Source organism: Babylonia areolata, chromosome 13 (genome assembly GCF_041734735.1).
Source record: "Babylonia areolata isolate BAREFJ2019XMU chromosome 13, ASM4173473v1, whole genome shotgun sequence".
Classification (NCBI taxonomy): Eukaryota; Metazoa; Mollusca; class Gastropoda; order Neogastropoda; family Buccinidae; genus Babylonia; species Babylonia areolata.
The window spans coordinates 14,566,232-14,586,231 of NC_134888.1; the positions used below are offsets into that span (position 1 = coordinate 14,566,232).

Sequence of the window (20,000 nt, forward strand, 5' to 3'; positions counted from 1 at the left end):
AACCAGCCAGACAAAGCCATGATCACAGGAACCAGCGGCTGACAAAGCCATGATCACAGGAACCAGCAGCTGACAAAGCCATGATCACAGGAACCAGCCAGACAAAGCCATGATCACAGGAACCAGCCAGACAAAGCCATGATCACAGGAAACCAGTGGCTGACAAAGCCATGATCACAGGAACCAGCGGCTGACAAAGCCATGATCACAGGAACCAGCAGCTGACAAAGCCATGATCACAGGAACCAATGGCTGACAAAGCCATGATCACAGGAACCAGCGGCTGACAAAGCCATGATCACAGGAACCAGCCAGACAAAGCCATGATCACAGGAACCAGCCAGCCAAAGCCATGATCACAGGAACCAATGGCTGACAAAGCCATGATCACAGGAACCAATGGCTGACAAAGCCATGATCACAGGAACCAATGGCTGACAAAGCCATGATCACAGGAACCAGTGGCTGACAAAGCCATGATCACTGACACCTTCCTGGCCCTCACACCATGCTTGAAGCAAACTTCAGCAGTTGGCTAGACAGTACAGCAGTGACAAACACACACACACACTGACTGACTGAAACCATTTATTGTCAGATTAACTGTTTGTTGTACTGACAAACACACACACACACACATGCACACGCACACACGCACACACGCACACACACACACACACACACACACACACACAAACACACATAATTTTGAATTCAGTTTGATTCAGTTCAAAATACTTCATTATCTTCTTCAAGCAATTAGAACAGCACAATTTCTTTTGGCTCATTCCAGTGCTTGTCAACAAATATTAAAGCGAAATGAGAAAATGAATGAGTAACTGACACACATTTCCCTGATCACCAAACACACATCAATCAGTATGTAACATGAAAACATTCAGGTAAAAAAAATAATTACATTTTAAGATAAAAGTAAAACAACAATAATAGATAAATAGATAGAATAAAAACAATGCAAACACACACAAACACACACACACACACCACTTGTTGTGTTTAGTTTATAGTGTCCATAATTCCTATGATGGTTTTACGACAATTAAATGAGTTCCGAGTTCACACACACATACACGCTCACGCATGCACACACACACATGCATGCACATACATGCGTAAAAATAGTATACAGAATAAACCATGCCACAGTAGATGACTTAACGGAGTGCGGACAGCGAGAAACAGTTATCCCAATAGATACTGAACGCACATCCACAACCTAGCACATGCCCATCAAGATAACACACATGTTCAGTCACTTTCTGGTTCAGAACAGCCTACAATATACAGCGTTCTGTTCGTCAGGTGATCTTGCTGTCCATGAAAGACATGAACGTTCCCAAGCTAACCTCCGCTGACCTCCCCCTCTTCAATGGCATCATGTCTGACTTGTTCCCTGGGATTGAGACATCCACTGTGGATTACTCCAAGGTACTTATCTCACTTGTTTCATACTTTGCCCTCATGGAAAAGTCGTATCGGCAGAGCAGGACCTGTTTATTAATAATTCATTATATTTGATTCCATTTTTCATGGCAGTTGAAAAGCTCTAAGCTTGTAAAATGAAGGACATGTTAAAATGGTCCAAGGAGAAGGGAGAGGACAGCAATAAAGTCATGGGAGATTAATTACACGTAAAACTATACACATTTTTTTTAAGGCATCAGTGGAGTAATCAAGAAAGATAAAAGAATGATTTAACTTAATCTGCTCCAGGTATGAGTTAACTCATATCATGATTACTTCCTCTGTGGACCAGGTATGGGCATTCTTGTACTAATACAGTATTCTAATTTCATTCATTCTTGCTTGATACAGTTGGCATTCTAAATTGAACTATTTATGATGGGCGCAATAGCCGAGTGGTTAAAGCGTTGGACTGTCAATCTGAGGGTCCCGGGTTCGAATCACGGTGACGGCGCCCAGTGGGTAAAGGGTGGAGATTTTTACGATCTCCCAGGTCAACATATGTGCAGACCTGCTAGTGCCTGAACCCCCTTCGTGTGTATATGCAAGCAGAAGATCAAATACGCACGTTAAAGATCCTGTAATCCATGTCAGCGTTCGGTGGGTTATGGAAACAAGAACATACCCAGCATGCACACCCCCGAAAACGGAGTATGGCTGCCTACATGGCGGGGTAAAAACGGTCATACACGTAAAAGCCCACTCGTGTGCATACGAGTGAACGCAGAAGAAGAAGAAGAAGAACCATTTATGGATTCTGGAAGCATGAAAACAAAGCTTTGCTTGACCAATTACAGTTCTGTATTGATTTTTGCTGTTTTAGTGAACCACCTTGTTTTTTCTGCAGTGGTCTCATGTTGTGCTGGCCCAGGGGAGATGTAGCAGGCATGTAGCTGTGGGGTGGAATGGGTTAAGAATCTGAAAGAAATGCATCACTTTAAACCGGATGCTGGTCAGTTTCCACATTTATTTGAAATACCTTGCTCTGCTGGAAGCTTCAAAAGTGGCAGAGCAGGATGTGTTTGTAGGTACTTAAAAAATGTTTTGCTGTAATGGAAGATTCATATTGGCATTGGAAGAGCTGTTAAGTACTTTTTGAAATAAATCATTTAAAACTTTGCCATAATGGAAGCTTTACACTTACTGATCAGGTCATATTGGAAGGGCTGTTTTTTGTTGTCATTGTTTTGACACTTTGGAATGATGACAGCATGCAAGGACATAAGCAGGGCTTAAGAGTTAAGTTTTAGTTCAACATCAAGAATGTTCCTGCATCTATGGAATCAGCGCAGACTTTCTTAATTTCAAAATTCTTAATGCATCGCAAAGTACAGTACTGCTAAGATGGTGAATGCAGTCCCGCCCAAGGGCCTGTGCTGATGACCTTGCTGTGTGTCCCTCCTTAGCATCCTTGACTGGCTGTCCTATTATCCTCTCCGTATAACCCCCACCCACTGCCTGCTCCTTTTGTCGCCAGTGTGTTTTCAGATTGTACCCCCATACCTCCTCCTTGTTCGCCTCCACACTTGACATCCATGTGTTGTCAGTCATTGCTGTGTTTTTGTATATCCACCTCCCCCACATCCCCACTTGACATGGGGCAGAACGGCCTGGTCATTTAAAAAAAAAAAAAAAAAAAGGAGTTTGAGTGGTGCGTCCCACCTTCCCTGACAGCTGGAGAACGCCCTAAAAGAGGATCTGAAGGCGCTCAAGCTGCAGGTCACCAAGATCACCCTGACCAAGATCATCCAGCTGTATGAGACCAAGCTGTCTCGCCACTCCGTCATGACGGTGGGCTGCACTCAGAGCGGCAAGACGGTGGCCTGGAGGGTGCTGCAGGCAGCCATGGGCCGCCTCCATGACGCCGGGGACCCTGACTTCCAGATCGTCAAGGTGGGTCGGGGTGCACCCCTGGTTTTGTTACAGGCACTGGTAACCATTGAGTTTGTGGAGTGAAAAACATGGAATTTGGATGAAGACAGTTCTCTTATTGTTGAAATGAATTACAAAGGCTCAGTTCTCTTATTGTTGAAATGAGTTACTTAGGCTGTTTGTTCATTTGCATTGTGAATGCCTGATGAGGCTCATAACAGAAAGAAATGAACTGCTGGTGTATTGAAATATATTACACTAATTGATGACTTTTTGACCCAGTGACACAATACCACATGCAAGATTATCTTAACAAATTGACACATATAAATGTATGATAATAAGCACAGTGGATACAGGAAGGCTTTGATCATACAGTTAAAGGATATTGTTTTGTGATATAGGATTTGTTGAGTTGAAAGAGGAAGCTGGCAGAATATCAGGACGCTCAGCTGCCAAGACAGAGTCCGTGAGGGTCTGGGTTTGAATCCTGCTCTTGCCCTTTCTCCCAAGTTTGACTGGAGAATCAAACTGAGTGTCTAGTCTTTCGGATGAGACGGTAAACTGAGGTCATGTGTGCAGCAGGCACTTGGCACACTAAAAAAGAACCCATGGCAACAAAGTGTTGTCCTCTGGCAAAATGACATTAAAAAAAGAAACCCACTCTGACAGGTACACAAATATAGAAGCATGCCCTCAAGGCCTGGGTTGGGTTATGCTGCTGTCAGGCATCTGTCTAGCAGATGTGGTGGAGTGTACATGAATTTGTCTGAACGCAGTGATGCTTCCTTGAGAAACAGAAACTGAATGGGGACTGCTGTGTTGCAGGATTTCCCCCTGAACCCCAAGGCCGTGTCACTGGCAGAGCTGTATGGAGAGTTTGACCTGGGCTCTGGGGAGTGGGCAGATGGAGTTCTCTCCAGCGTCATGCGAAATACGTGTGCCGGTAGGGAGCTGATCAGTTGGTGACAGATTTTGCTGTGCATACTTTGATGCTCCAAGTTGCTAGCAGTTACGTTCTCAATGTGATCATGGTATTGCACATATTCATTCTGGATTAGACAAAGTCATAACATGGTTCTGGTGGGTGCTTCTGTCTCCTGGATGCCACAGTGACAGAGCCTGTTCTGACAAGTATGCTGTCTTAGATCACTCCGGTCTGAATACTGGACACATTTGTATCACATGACACATCACATCACTACTTCAGACGGCAGTAAATCAGGTGCTGCTGTGAATTAATTTATTTCCTGTTTGTTGTTGTTTCTAACAATGACTAATGCTGAGACAGAAATTGGAGTATTAAGAGATATTGAGTATAATAGATATTTCCTGGATGGTGTTCTATTTTTTTCATCATGGAAATATTTATGAAAAGAACTGAACACCAATGGAGAGTGATTCTGCTGGAGTGTTGGCTGAGAGGTGACGTGTCCACCTAAGAAGCGAGAGAATCCGAGCGCACTGGTTAGAATCCCATAGTCGCCAGTATTTTCTCCCCCTCCACTAGACCGTGAGTGGTGGTCTGGGTGCTTGTCATTTGGATGAGATGATAAACTGAGGTCCTGTGTGCAGCATGCACTTAATGCATGTAAAAGAACCCATGGCAACAGAAGGGTTGTCTCTGGCAAAATTTTATAGAAAAATCCACTTTGATAGGAAAACATACTCTTAGTGTAGCGATGTGCTCTCCCTGGGGAGAGCAGCCTGAATTTCACAGAGAAATCTGTCATGACAAAAAAGAGTAATACAATACCATACAATACAATACTGAATGGCAGAGCATGGCAGTGTCATGGTTGTCATTCTTTCACTTCTACATATGTCTATATACCTGTTGCTGGTCAGAGTGAGAGAGAGTTGTCACTCTCTTACATTTTCTTTTACTTTTTAGGTTTACTCTTTCACGTTCGTTTTTGCCACAGTTTTGCTTTCTGTGTATCTTTCTTTTCTGTTATATATTGACTGTATTTACTGATCTGCTTATTTAGTTTATTTACCGCATTTCATTAATGTTTCATACATACCTGTGGTACGTGTTTAAGTTCCTGACAAACATGTTGTGGCAGTCATCTGGTCCTTTTTCCTTTTAGCAGATGTGTTGCATATATGGGTCAGTCTGCACACTTTGACACTTCTGTGAAACTGAAAAAGGCAAACAATAGACTTTCACTTTTTTTTTTTACTTCATATTTTTCACTCTCACATTTATTGTTTTGTGTAAAAAAAAAAAAGTAAGTGGAGTTTTCCGAGTGTTCATGAAAGAGTCATCATGTTTTTGTTCCATTGTTTCTGACCCCTGACAGACGAGAGGCCGGACGAAAAGTGGATCGTGTTTGACGGCCCAGTGGACACCCTGTGGATTGAGAGCATGAACTCTGTCATGGACGACAACAAGATCCTGACCCTCATCAACGGCGAGCGTATCAACATGCCTGAACAGGTGTCGCTGCTGTTTGAGGTGGAGGACCTGGCAGTGGCCTCCCCTGCCACCGTGTCGCGCTGTGGGATGGTGTTCAATGACTACCAGGACATTGGATGGGAACCCTATGTCCACAGCTGGCTGGATTCACTTGGAAACCCTGTGAGTTATGCTGGGTCGCTCACATACAGGCTCTTGAAGGTTTGTGTGGTGGAGGGGTGGGGGACACAAAAGCCACAGTTTCTTTGCTTTTCCTTCTAATTTTTCATTTTATACAGCTGCTGGCCAGTGTTAGAGCCAGTACATTGTACAGCTGACTTGTAGCACAAAATAGATCCTGTGAGCTTCCTCTGCCTGCCTTTAACTATGGTTTTGGGGTGTTTTTATTTTTTCACAGTTCACGCCATCTTGTCGCATTGGAAGAGATCAAGCCAAAAGCTAGTATAAAATTCTGTCTGTGTTGAAACTTTGAAGCTGGCTGGTGGTTTTGTTCTTGTCATGTGAAGTGAACTGACATGATGTGAGTGGTGCAGTTGATAAACTTCTGTCAGCAGTTTGCCAAGATGTGTTCTCTTCTTCAGGGCTTGTGGGCTGCAACTCCCACATTCATTCATTTGTACAAGTGGGCTTTTACTTGTGTGACCATTTTTACTCCACTATGTAGGCAGTCATACTCTGTCTTCAGGAGTGTGCGTGCTGGATATGTTCTTGCTTCACAATCCTCCAAATGCTGACATGAATTATGGGATCTTTAACATGCGCATTTGATCTTCTGCAAATGTGTACACACTAATGGGGTTCTGGTGCTAGCACTGGTATGCATATCTGTTGACCCTGGAGATTGAAAAAATCTCCATCCTTTACTCACAGGGCTCCATGACAAGAATTCAAGCCCAAGACTGACAGGCACAATAGCCAAGTGGTTAAAGCATGGGGGCTTTCAATCTGAGGGTCCTGGGTTCGAATCTTGGTAATGGTGCCTGGTGGGCAAAGGGTGGAGATTTTTCTGATCTCCCAGGTTAACGTATGTGCAGACCTGCTCGTGCCTGAACCCCCTTCATGTGTATATGCAAGCAGAAGATTATTAATTCACACATTAAAGATCCTGTAATCCATGTCAGCATTCAGTGGGTTATGGAAGCAAGAACATACCCAGCATGCACACCCCCGAAAATGGAGTATGGCTGCCTACATGGCAGGGTAAAAATGGTGATACACATAAAAGCCCACTTGTGTACATACGAGTGAATGTGGGAGTTGCAGCCTACGAACAAAGAAAGGAAGGAAAAAACCCAAGACCCTCACATTGTCAACACTAACTACTAGGCTGTTGCATCTGTCAAGACATATTTTGAAGAAAAAGATCATCTCCAAAATATGAAATAGACTTGAAATGGTTTCAAAGTATATTTCAGACAGTACTTTGTCTGATGAACAACTGAAAATAGTGTTTTGAGTGTGTGTTTCTGATGACAACACCCTTTCAAAGTCCTTGGTGACATCAGCCTGACTGATGTAATTTTTGTGCAAAATGTTTTTCTTAGCTGTTTGACGTATGTGAACTAGAACCTTTGTATTTTTGAAAAAAAAAAAAAAACCATTGCAGAGGTACTGTGGATAAAAGTGCTTTTTTGACTCATCTATGTAAAGACTGAAACTTTAAAGTTAAGATAACAGTGCTTTTTGTTTTTTTCAAATGTGTCTGATTCTCAGAGTTGGGTGTCAGTGGTCAAGGTCACAGCAGTGTGCAGTTAATAACACCCAGTTTCAAAATGATCTCCTTCATTGTATCCCAGTTTTTAAAATGTACCATTGCTGTGTTTGATAAAGTGGGTATCACACACAAATCTTGAAGGCCTTGTTTCTCTTGTTTGGTGAACAGGTTACACAGTGACATGACAGGCAGTGTGTGTGAATGTTGTTGTTGCAGGAGATTGTAGCATTGCTCAAAAACCTGTTCTCCAAATGGCTGACCAAGATGCTGAAGTTCCGGAACGAAAACTGCAAAGAACTGGTTCCAATTGCTGAGCTGAATGGTGTGGCCTCCCTCTGCAAGCTCTTCACCTGCTTGGGCACTTTGGAAAATGGGGTGAGAAGTGCAGGGCGCACTGGGGGAGGGCGTGGCTGTGTAGGCAGACCACAGCTGGTGTTATAGTTAGGGTAACTGCATCAACATCTTCTGTGGAAGAGTTAGGTGTTTGTGGGATTACCTCTAGATTACGTAAGTGGGGATCCCTTTGTATTTGATATTGTGAATCTTACAGACTCTCTCTCACTTGGTATAGCTTTGTGAAGTCTACACAGTCCATGTAGTTCCGCCAGGTTTTGCTTACAGGCTTAAGCAGGTCAGCAGCTTTTGTTTTCAACTGTGCTCACCTTTTTCTGTCTCTCTCATCCCCCATATCTTTCTTTAGCTGTCTGGTGGAATCGGGAGGTTGTTTTAAAGATGTCTGCAGTGTTCATTTGCTTGTCCACTCCATTCAGCCATTCATGGTGTTGAAGATAACAGCCAGTATGTTCTGCTTGCAGGGAAGAAAACTGATCATCTAGGCATTACACTGACACGCTAAGAAAAATGTGATGAGCATGCAAGGGATTTAGATTGTCAGTTTTTGCTGAAACAATGATCTTTGAACAAATATGAGAAACGGCTCTGCAAAGTAAACATTTCAGGGGGATTGTCAGTCATCTATATCATGGTCAGTGGTGAACTTTCTTGTAGCAGAAGCAGTTTTGTAAAGTGGGTCATACTCATTAGAAATCTGGAATCCCCATGGATGAACCCAAGACACAAGGAGTGAGAAACGGCAGTGTTGTAGTGACGCTGCTCATTGTCAACAGATTGATCCAGCTGACCCAGACAGCCTGGAACGCATTGTGGAGCTGTGGTTTATGTTCTGCATGATCTGGTCCATCTGCTGCTCTGTGAATGAGGAGGGCCGCAAGAGGATTGACAACGTGATCCGTGAGAACGACGGAACCATCCCCACCAGGGACTCAGTGTACGAGTACTATGTGGACCCCAAGAACAAGAGCTGGGTCCACTGGGATGAGAAGCTGAAGGGAGGATGGAGATACAATCCGGAGTAAGATCATGCTTTTACAAACGTGTGTGTGTGTGTGTGTGTGTGTATGTATGTGTGTGCTTTTTTTTAATGGCCCACCAAAAACCACAGTGCCACCCTCCACACACAAACCCTGAAAAAAAAAAGGGTTGAGTTTATTTGTAAATGATTTCTGCACGAGGCATTTATGTCTACAACTGTGAATGCAAATCCTTGTTTTTTCCATCTGTGTTCTTAAACTTACTGGAATGGTTAACTCCAGCTTATGATTTTGCGCATTCTCCTAGACCCATTGTGTTTTTAATCCATTGCCTGCCTTGGGCCGTGAGACTTTGGTCCCTTTTTTGCACTGTTAAACACCTACAGGACTTAACTCTCACGTCCAGTTTTCATCACGGTCAATAGTTAAAGGGAAACTGCCTGCTTTGTTTCTCCCTGTCTTCTAAATGTTTGAAGACTGTTTACACCCCATGGACTTGTATGATCTGTCGTGCATGACTCATAGGCAGTAGGAAATTCCAAAGTCACTTGCATACATGGTTGGTCAAAATGGTGTTGTCTAGGAAAGATCGATCTCAGCAAATTTTTAGAAGGTTTACAGCCGTAGAAGTAGCTCAGGAAAGACTGAAAGATATGGACAGTGGGGAAGAAAGTCTGTATCGCGGTGAGGGTGATGATTCAGGTGCAGATTTGGATTATGGTTTTAACAGTCACAACCCGCTTTGTGACACAGAGTAAAAGTAACAGTGATGTAAGTTTTGTGCCCAAGACTGTTCAGTCTGTGTCTGTAGCAGGCCAAGTAAAGTGACAGTGAACATGATCCAGTTGCTAGCACCATCACTGTCAATCTACCCGTGCAGCTGGAAAGGGACCGGGGGAAAGGCTTGCCACCTGCGGAGGGGGGTGGGGTGGGGTGTGGAACAGAGGGAGATAGGGGTGTTATCTGTTGGCTGGGTGCCAATACACAGCTGGGCAGTGAGTTTCTTTTTCATCAAGCTCTGGTGAAATACTGGGCCACAGGCACCCAACAAAAACAAATTTGACTTGGAATCCTGGAACTGACTGCTGTGATGCAGATAATTTTTAACCACTTGATTCCCTGGAAATTTTCTTTGACTCGGATTTAAGGCTAACAATGAAAACAGTTATATAATGGAATCATAATATCTTTCTATTCTCTTTAAAGTACAGTGTATGAGCAATCATCATGCATGTCTTTGTATTTGAGGAAGTAGTGCAGCTTAGATGGAAACCCCAAGTTTTTTCTCAGCAAACAGGAATGACAAAATTGCTAAAAGGTTCAGCAGGCAAGGGGTTAAGATAAACATCTATTCACATTGTCTCCTTGAATGTGCTTCTGTCTGCTAATGGTTGAAGGTTGTCAGGTGCTTTGTGTGTGTGTGTGTGTGTGTGTGTGTGTGTGTGTGTCCTGTGGAATTGAACTAAGAAAAAGCTTAACACGTGTGACATGAAGAAATGATGGGCTGTTGCAGAGTGCCATTTTTCCAGCAGTTTGTGCCAACGGTGGACACAGTGCGCTACAGGTTCCTGATCAGCTCCCTGATCACCTGTCGCAATCCCGTCATGCTTGTGGGTCCGGTGGGCACGGGGAAGACCTCTGTGGCTGAGGCCTGTGTGGGTCAGCTGGACCAGAAAGAGTACAATGTCCTCACCGTCAACATGTCTGCTCGAGTTAGTCTGTAGTTCTCTGCTGTTTCACTTATCTGCCAAAGTTTACAAGTCTGTACATGTACTGTATGTGTTCAGTGGTCAAGATCTGTCTACTGCTGTGATTTATTTGTCTGCGGCAACCTTTGGCCAGTAGCTAAGTGCTAAGGAGCTGTGGATGCTTTCAGATTTTTAAGGATTGTTAATTCTGAAATGTACAACATGGACTCGGACTTCATTTGCAGATATCTATAAAGGAAGTTAAAGAAATTTAAGGACTGAAGTCCTTTCTCTCACTTTACTTTTTTTTTTTTTACCTCTTTCTCATTTTCTTTTTGTTGTTTGTTGTTTTTTTCTCTTGGCCCACTTGGTTGTTATTTCTTCCCATCTCCTTTTCTTCTTCTCATTAGACAGTTCTTGAATAGTGTAGACTGAGTACAGTGAGAAGAAGCATGTTTGACATGGACAGTTGGAAAGCTGTAACTGAGAAAGGAAGTTTGAGGCAGGTCAGTGTGTTAGTCTGTCCCAGTGCCACCCCTTCCCCACTCACCCCCCCTCCCACCATACCCTCCTGTTGACATGCCAGTGATACACATTATCCCAGCATGGTGGACTTTCTCTGCAAGTCATTTTTCTGTTTTCTTTTCCCCTTACCAAATGGCAAGTATGTTTACTTAATTTGACTGTAGAGGAAAGAAAACAAACATCTCTTTTTGTGGGACTTATGGATCACAGATACGAAAGCAGTGTTGATTAGCACTTTCTTTCTGTGTTAATTTTCAGACCTCCTCCAACAACGTGCAGGACATCATTGAGAGCCGTGTGGAGAAGCGAACCAAAGGAGTTTATGTCCCTGTGGGGGGCAAGAAACTGATCACCGTCATGGACGATTTCAACATGCCGGCTAAGGACACGTTTGGTTCCCAGCCACCGCTGGAGCTGATCAAACTTTGGATTGACTATGGCTTCTGGTACAACCGCAAAACCCAGGCCACGCAGAAGATCATGGTGAGAGACAGAAATGAAAGGTTTTGCTCATGTACAAGTACCTGTCAGAATGAGAGAGTGTGTATAATGATTATATGCGTACAAAGTGTCTTATATTCTATCCACATGGTAAATGGTGAATGTCTGTTCTTGCATGTTAAATTGTGCAAGCATGCTCAGATCCTTGCAGTATTTTTTTGGTTTTTTGGTTTGTTTTTGGGGGGTTTGTTTTTGTGTGTGCTGCCCTATCATCTGCACCGTTTCAGTGGCATTTCTCCCATGCCGCTCATTCTGAGTCACCCATACATAGCCACACCCGGGTTCGTCTGTCGCAGCACCAGTGCCAGCAGTCCACAGTGGACCATTGATGTTAGATCGCCAGCAGGCCACATACCAGAAGAGACCTTGCACTGTTGCTAAGTCACTTCAGTGGTGTTTGATTTAATGTACTGAGGACACCAACTACTAACTCCCTACTGACGACAATAACTGTTCAGTTACGGTGCCAGACTGAGTGAGCGTCTCCCTCAAAGTGGAGACCGCCACTATGCCCCTCCATTGGTAGTCCCCCATGAATCCGCCAACACTGAAGACCTTGACAAGACTCACCCCGAGCGCAGAAGTGGAGGATCCTTGCAGTTTTGATCACACTGCAAATTGCACAGCCAGCAGTAAATTGACTCACTCTAGGTTGGATTGATTTGGTTTTTCCCTCGTGTTTTTTTAAGGACATGCTGTTGGTAGCAGCGATGGGTCCCCCTGGTGGGGGTCGGATGGTCATTTCCAGGCGTCTGCAGAGCCGTTTCAACCTCATCAACATGACCTTCCCACAGGTAGGATGGTCCTCCGTCATGCCTAACACTTGTTCTTTTCATTCCTCCCATCCCTGTGGTCTTGCACAATGATATGAAATAATCCTCCTTGTCTTTAAAAAAATTTTTTTTTTTTTAATTTGTATAGATTTTGTTTATTTTGGAGGGAGGGAGAATGGGACTGATTTTTGAGTGTTGTAGTTGGGTTTTGCATTGTTAAGGGGTTGTGATGTATATGATTGATTTTTGGATGTTTAATTTGGTTTTGGGGGTGTTTTACTGTATACATTGAGTTTGATAAGTACTTTTGATACAATGTCATGTGATAATTCATCATGTTTGCTTACTTTGTTGGACTGACCTGCATGTTTTGATGGATGATGTATATATATTTTTTTAAAATTGGAACTGTTGTAATTTTGAAGCTCTTAGAGCAAAATAATTTCATTAGACACTGTTGAATAAACATATTATTATTATTTTGATTATGATTATTATTGATTTATCTGTTCTTCTGCAGTAGCTGCAGGTCAGTATATTTCAGCTTTCAGTATTTTACAATATCCTCCAGTTATTGAGACAGTGTGAGTCAGCTGACAGCTGTTTTCAATGTAAAGAAAAAGAACACAGTGGGAAATCATAAACACATTCGCATTGTTTCATTTGCCCACAGCCTCAACAGTTTGACTCATTTTCTAAAGAAATTGATTTTGGTTTTCTGGATTGATTAATTGTTTTGGCTTCTGAGAATAATCATTGTAATTCATGGAGCATTTATCCTACAAGAATCCTATAACACACATAAACACACACACACACACACACACACACACACACACACACACACACACACTATACATGTGTATATATGTATATGTATCTCTCTCTCTCTCTCTCTCTGTCTATATATATATATATATATATATATATAAAGCTTGACTATTTATGTTGAGGCATTTGTTTCTGTTGCTGTTTTGACTAGCTGTTCTTCTGTGCTGTGCATTAGGAGTCCCAGATCAAGCGGATTTATGGCAGCATGATCAGCCAAAAGTTGGTGGAGTTTGATGAGGAAGTGAAGACCATTGCTGACACCTTGACGCAGGCCACCATTGAAATGTATGAGGTTGTGGTCAGCAAGTTCCTTCCTACGCCAGCCAAGATTCACTACCTCTTCAATCTCCGAGATATTTCAAGAGTGAGTAATCTGCAGGGGATTGACAACATGAATGCATCTTTAAGGCCACAGTTTTTGCTTCAAACTACAATAGTCTTTGAAGATACTAATGTTGAAACTCTGACTTTGGGTCTGGAGGAGACCATAACAGGCAGGAATGCTTTACCATAGGTAGATGGTGATGATGTATGATGTTTACGCTGTCCGAATAGTATGAGACTCCTCCCCCCCCCCAACCCCCCTCCTCCAAATAAAAAACCAAAACACGTGTGTTCAATGTGTGAGTCATGTTGTTTGTTTGATGAATGTTCACAGGTGTTCCAGGGACTGCTGAGAGCAGATAAGAATCACCACGACACGACGGATGCTCTCACAAAGCTGTGGACTCATGAGTGCTTCCGGTATGCTGTTTGATGTCACTGCGAGGCCATGGATTGGATTGGGACTGGTTTTAACAACCACCATCCATGGCCCTAATTGAATGTGTCACTGTCTAAGAAGTGTGGCGTTTCTGGCATAGCTTCTGCCTTCAGCCTGTCGTTGACTGTGGTGTCATTTTATGAGGAACACATGTCAGCAAGCTCTTCTGCAGACGTTATTTTGCCAAATGCCCCCAACCTTTGTCACCCGTTTTCCTACAGGATCACTGTCTGGCCATCTGGCCCTTACTCCCTTCATCTACATCAGTCATATGTAGTGGGTCCCAGGCTGACTTTGCTGCTGATCTGCATCAGTAACTGTCATCTTGACAGCGTTAGTTGTTTTGTGTTTACATAAGCATTTGGGGCTCGCTGGCTGAACACCACATACACACACACGCACAAATGCATTCATGCATGCAGATCCCCACTCCCCTACCTTCTGCCTAGGTTTCTGATGTGTTAGGGATGCATGGGTGGTGTGTAGTGTGTTCTCTGATCGCCTGGTGATGCAGAATGTGGTGTGTAGTGTGTTCTCTGATCACCTGGTGACGCAGAGTATGGTGTGGGTGGTGTGTAGTGTGTTCTGTGATCGCTTGGTGATGCAGAGAGTGGTGTGGGTGGTGTGTAGTGTGTTCTGTGATCGCTTGGTGATGCAGAGTGTGGTGTGGGTGGTGTGTAGTGTGTTCTGTGATCGCTTGGTGATGCAGAGAGTGGTGTGGGTGGTGTGTAGTGTGTTCTCTGATCACCTGGTGACGCAGAGTATGGTGTGGGTGGTGTGTAGTGTGTTCTGTGATTGCTTGGTGATGCAGAGAGTGTGTGGGTGGTGTGTAGTGTGTTCTCTGATCGCCTGGTGATGCAGAGTGTGGTGTGGGTGGTGTGTAGTGTGTTCTCTGATTGCCTGGTGACACAGAGTGTGGTGTGGGTGGTGTGTAGTGTGTTCTCTGATCGCCTGGTGATGCAGAGTGTGGTGTGGGTGGTGTGTAGTGTGTTCTCTGATCGCCTGGTGACACAGAGAGTGGTGTGGGTGGTGTGTAGTGTGCTCTGATCACCTGATGACGCAGAGTGTGGTGTGGGTGGTGTGTAGTGTGTTCTCTGATCGCCTGATGACACAGAGTGTGGTGTGGGTGGTGTGTAGTGTGCTCTGATCACCTGATGACGCAGAGTGTGGTGTGGGTGGTGTGTAGTGTGTTCTCGGATCGCCTGGTGAGTCAGAAGGACATGGATCTGTTTCTGGTGGTGCTGGGCGAGAAGCTGGGCTCCCTCTTCAACCAGACACTCAGCAGCATGTGTCAGAACAAGCAGCCCCCACTCTTTGGTCCGTGACCTCTGCTCTTCACTCAGACTGCATCCCCATGCACCTTTGTTTTGGGCTGGACATGCATGGGCAGTGCATGGTGCTGAATGCCTTCCTTTTGTTTAACAATTTCTTTTCTTTCTTTTTTTTTTTTTTTTTGTCGTGATAAGTATTCATTGACATTTTTTTCTGTCTTAAAAGGTTGTTTTCTTTTTTCAGTTCTTTCCCTACCACAGTCAAGGTTTTCAGTGGAAGCTGTTTTTGCAGAGTTTGCTTGTGGTTTGAATGGCATGAAATTGGTTACCATTGGCTGGTTGGTTCTTCAGGTGTTGGAAAGTTGGTGACCTATTTGTGGAAGTGATGCCTTTTATAAATGTTGGTAAGAATTGCCACTGGGCATAGCAGTCCCAGCGTGGATGTAAGTAAGGCATGAGATCCCACTGCATGTTCAGAAATGCATGCAAAATAAGTAATCAGGGATCCATGCCATGGCAAAGTCATAAGCATCACAGACTGATGACTGGGAGGATGATGATTGGAGTCCCAGCAGGGCTAGGTTGGTTCGGGCTGAAGCTGGCTTCTGCCCAGAGTTTTGTGCGCTGTTGGCTCAGATAGGAAGAGTAGGACCTTGCATTTGAGTATCACCAACTTCACAGATGCATCTTTGGGTGTGGTTGCTCAAATTTCCTGACTAACACACTGCAGATGTCTGTATCTCTAGGGTCTGGTTAACCCCTGGATATATTATGAAAAGAAGCTTAGGTACAGCATTGTCACGTAGTCCCAAGCCTGAGAATGACTGCAATACAATACAAAAACCTTTCCCTAGATTCTGCGGCCTTCTGTCATGGAGACCTCAGTTTCAACTCCCCTCTACTGGAGGGTGAAGACAGAGGTTCTTGACCAGCATGCACCCTCTACCAAAGCAAGGTATCAACAATTTATCATATATGATGTGAATGCCAAGAAGAGCTTCCCTCTACTTATATACTTGGGATGAGTTCGTGTCACGGTCTTTGGTGTTGGCAGATTCATGGATGACCGTCGCTGGAGGGATGTGGTGGCGGTCTCCACTCTGGAGTGGATGATCACTAAGTCTGGCTCCATGACTAAACAGAAAAATAATAGGGATAGAGGTTCAAGAGCTCTGTTGTGCGTTACGTCACCCTTTGTTACGCATTCCATACATGAGGGAAGTGTGCAAGTGTCCCCATATTCTATCTGCTGCCAGTCTGTCATGAACCACAAAACATGCCCACATGTTTTAGTGGTGCTAACAACGGGGTTTTGTGGAGCATGGTACCCCACTCTGTGTGCACGCTAACCATGCCTTACAGTCCGGTGCAAGCAAAGTAACAGACAGAAATAAAAGACAAAGGAGATCAAAAGGGACAGATTACACTGTTGAACTTGAATTTGGCATACTGACTCTTTTTTTCTGACGTGCGGGATTTCGGCATATTTGGAAGGGATGAGGTGTTGGTGGGTTATGGAAACAACAACATACCCAACATGCACACCCCCGCAAACGGAGTATGGCTGCCTACATAGTTGGGTAAAAAAACAAACAAAAAACAAAAACAGTCATACATGTAAAATGTTACATGTCTGTCTGAGTGTGTATGTGTGCATGCCTGAAGTATGACTGAATGACATAGGAAACGAATGATGAGCGCCCAGTGGCAGCCGTCAGTTGGCTCTACCCAGGTAGTCAGCCAGTTGTGCAAATGACCCCATGTGTGTAAAGCACTTTGAGCTTGGTCTCCAACTGAGGATAGGCGCTATATAAGTATCCATATCAGTTAATCAAAAAAAGAAAATGGTTTGAGGCAGAGTATTCGTGTGCTGGCGTGCGGATGTGATGACTGGTTGTGAAGTGTCCTGAAATGGAAACCTCCAGGCTGTACAGACAGCACAGCTGGGCAGTGTGTGTGTGTGTGTGGTGAGGGTGCGGGAGGGAGGGATTGTATAAAATGACGTAGGCCTGTTTACTTTTGCTCTGAGACAGCTAATTCAGGATGAAGGAAATGTAGTCTGTTTGTTTGGGAGCTGGTCGATAGTTTTTTTTGTAGACCTCAGCCTTGCCATTATGTCACAGCTAGTGCATTCAGTCTCTCTCACTTTAAAAAAAGTTTTTTAACTCTGTATATGCATGTGTGTGTGTGTGTGTGTGTGTGTCCACATGCATGTGATTGTGAGTGTCAGCTTTGTAGTCATGATTGTGCTTTGTGTTGTGCAGGGGACTACATGAGCACTGAGCAGTTTTACGAGGAGATCACGGATGGGGCAGCCTTGAAGAAGTGCATGTCCAACTACCTGAATGACTACAACAACTCCCCTGGGGTGGTGTTCATGGACCTGGTCCTCTTCCGTGACGCCATGGAGCATGGTCAGTGCAGCACCGTCACACATATAGCACATTGTTTTATGTTAACAAAAGCGTTTTTTGTAAAGCACCTAGTGCAGATTTCTGGATAGTGTGCTATAAAAGTATCCATTATTATTATTATTATTATTATTATATACAGTTTAGCGTGTATTAGGTTTTTACACACAGTTCAAGTAAATACCAGCACAGTTATTGTACAGACAAGGTATACTATCCAGTGCAGGCACTCATGCCACAGGATATTTTAATCTCCTGGTCAGAGCTTTGATGTGGAAGAAAAGCATTCTCAAATGAATTGTGCGATGGAAAGATGAGACTGACTGAGCTGCAGATGTAATGGGTAGTGATGCTAAAAAAAACAACAACCAAAAAACAACAAACCAAGGTATGTCAAAAAGTGTGTCAGTGTTGAAGAAGTAAGTTAGTGATGCCAGTCACCCCATGAACACAGGAAAGACGTGCTGTAAGTAGTGTTTTGTTTCTTCACTGTGGCGCAGTGTCCAAGATCGTGCGGGTGATCCGCCAGCCCCGGGGCAACATGCTGCTGGTGGGCATCGGCGGCAGTGGACGTCAGAGTCTGAGTCGCCTGGCCTCCTTCATCTGTGAATACAAGACCTTCCAGATTGAGGTCACCAAGCACTACGGGAGGCCAGAGTTCAGAGATGGTAATGTTCTACACAGCAAAAAAAGAAGTCTGAAATTATCAGTGGTTACAGTTGCTTCTACAGGTGGTGGTGGTGGTGGTGCTCCAGCTGCTGTGGTTATTACTACAACTACCACATGTGTTGTTCTGAAGAGCTGGTGAAGAGAAGCCATGCAGTTGTATTGGTAGTAGAGAACTAACCCGCCAAACATATTCCTCTTCAACATTATTTGCGTTATTATCATACTACTTCAACACGTATTCATCCACAAATAAAAAAAAGCTGAACTAACAGAAATGGATGGAGAATATGTAACAATTAGCTGTACTACTGCTATTACAAAGAGTACTACTTCTGTTGTTGCTGCTATGTATTGATTCATAGATTTAGAGAAGCTGTGCCCTGATAGTGTGGAATAAAGAGTAGACTGTGTTCCGTTCCAGCAGCTTGATGAGCAATATCTTCATGACTGCTGCTGTGTGGGTCATGTGCAATATCTTAATGACTGCTGCTGTGTGGGTCATGTGCAATATCTTAATGACTGCTGCTGTGTGGGTCATGTGCAATATCTTCATGACTGCTGCTGTGTGGGTCATGTGCAATATCTTAATGACTGCTGCTGTGTGGGTCATGTGCAATATCTTAATGACTGCTGCTGTGTGGGTCATGTGCAATATCTTCATGACTGCTGCTGTGTGGGTCATGTGCAATGTCTTCATGACTGCTGCTGTGTTGGTCATGTGCAATATCTTAATGACTGCTGCTGTGTGGGTCATGTGCAATATCTTAATGACTGCTGCTGTGTGGGTCATGTGCAATATCTTAATGACTGTTGCTGTGTTGGTCATGTGCAATATCTTAATGACTGCTGCTGTGTGGGTCATGTGCAATATCTTAATGACTGCTGCTGTGTTGGTCATGTGCAATATCTTAATGACTGCTGCTGTGTGGGTCATGTGCAATATCTTAATGACTGCTGCTGTGTGGGTCATGTGCAATATCTTAATGACTGTTGTTGTGTGGGTCATGTGCAATATCTTAATGACTGCTGCTGTGTGGGTCATGTGCAATATCTTCATGACTGTTGCTGTGTGGGTCATGAGCAATATCTTAATGACTGCTGCTGTGTGGGTCATGTGCAATATCTTCATGACTGTTGTTGTGTGGGTCATGAGCAATATCTTAATGACTGCTGCTGTGTGGGTCATGTGCAATATCTTAATGACTGTTGTTGTGTGGGTCATGTGCAATATCTTAATGACTGCTGCTGTGTGGGTCATGTGCAATATCTTAATGACTGTTGTTGTGTGGGTCATGTGCAATATCTTAATGACTGCTGCTGTGTGGGCCATGTGCAATATCTTAATGACTGCTGCTGTGTGGGCCATGTGCAATATCTTAATGACTGCTGCTGTGTGGGTCATGTGCAATATCTTAATGACTGCTGCTGTGTGGGTCATGTGCAATATCTTCATGACTGTTGTTGTGTGGGTCATGTGCAATATCTTAATGACTGCTGCTGTGTGGGTCATGTGCAATATCTTAATGACTGTTGTTGTGTGGGTCATGTGCAATATCTTAATGACTGCTGCTGTGTGGGTCATGTGCAATATCTTCATGACTGCTGCTGTGTGGGTCATGTGCAATATCTTAATGACTGCTGCTGTGTGGGCCATGTGCAATATCTTAATGACTGCTGCTGTGTGGGTCATGTGCAATGTCTTCATGACTGCTGCTGTGTGGGTCATGTGCAGATCTGAAGAAGC

At 43.9% G+C, this 20,000-nt stretch overlaps 1 protein-coding gene across 1 annotated transcript in view; it reads left to right on the forward strand.

The window, feature by feature from the left end:
* Positions 1–20,000, forward strand: part of LOC143289344 (dynein axonemal heavy chain 2-like) — a 152,572-nt gene that overhangs the window by 76,276 nt on the left and 56,296 nt on the right. Inside the window, exons 38-52 of the mRNA XM_076598345.1 lie at positions 1,324–1,449; positions 3,160–3,378; positions 4,186–4,303; positions 5,664–5,941; positions 7,710–7,868; positions 8,621–8,865; positions 10,338–10,536; positions 11,296–11,520; positions 12,228–12,332; positions 13,318–13,506; positions 13,801–13,886; positions 15,092–15,222; positions 17,441–17,590; positions 18,088–18,255; positions 19,989–20,000. The exon at positions 19,989–20,000 is cut by the window's right edge and continues 149 nt beyond it. Of these exons, the coding sequence (XP_076454460.1) occupies positions 1,324–1,449; positions 3,160–3,378; positions 4,186–4,303; positions 5,664–5,941; positions 7,710–7,868; positions 8,621–8,865; positions 10,338–10,536; positions 11,296–11,520; positions 12,228–12,332; positions 13,318–13,506; positions 13,801–13,886; positions 15,092–15,222; positions 17,441–17,590; positions 18,088–18,255; positions 19,989–20,000 (2,410 nt within the window). The remainder of the gene's footprint in view (positions 1–1,323; positions 1,450–3,159; positions 3,379–4,185; positions 4,304–5,663; positions 5,942–7,709; positions 7,869–8,620; positions 8,866–10,337; positions 10,537–11,295; positions 11,521–12,227; positions 12,333–13,317; positions 13,507–13,800; positions 13,887–15,091; positions 15,223–17,440; positions 17,591–18,087; positions 18,256–19,988) is intronic.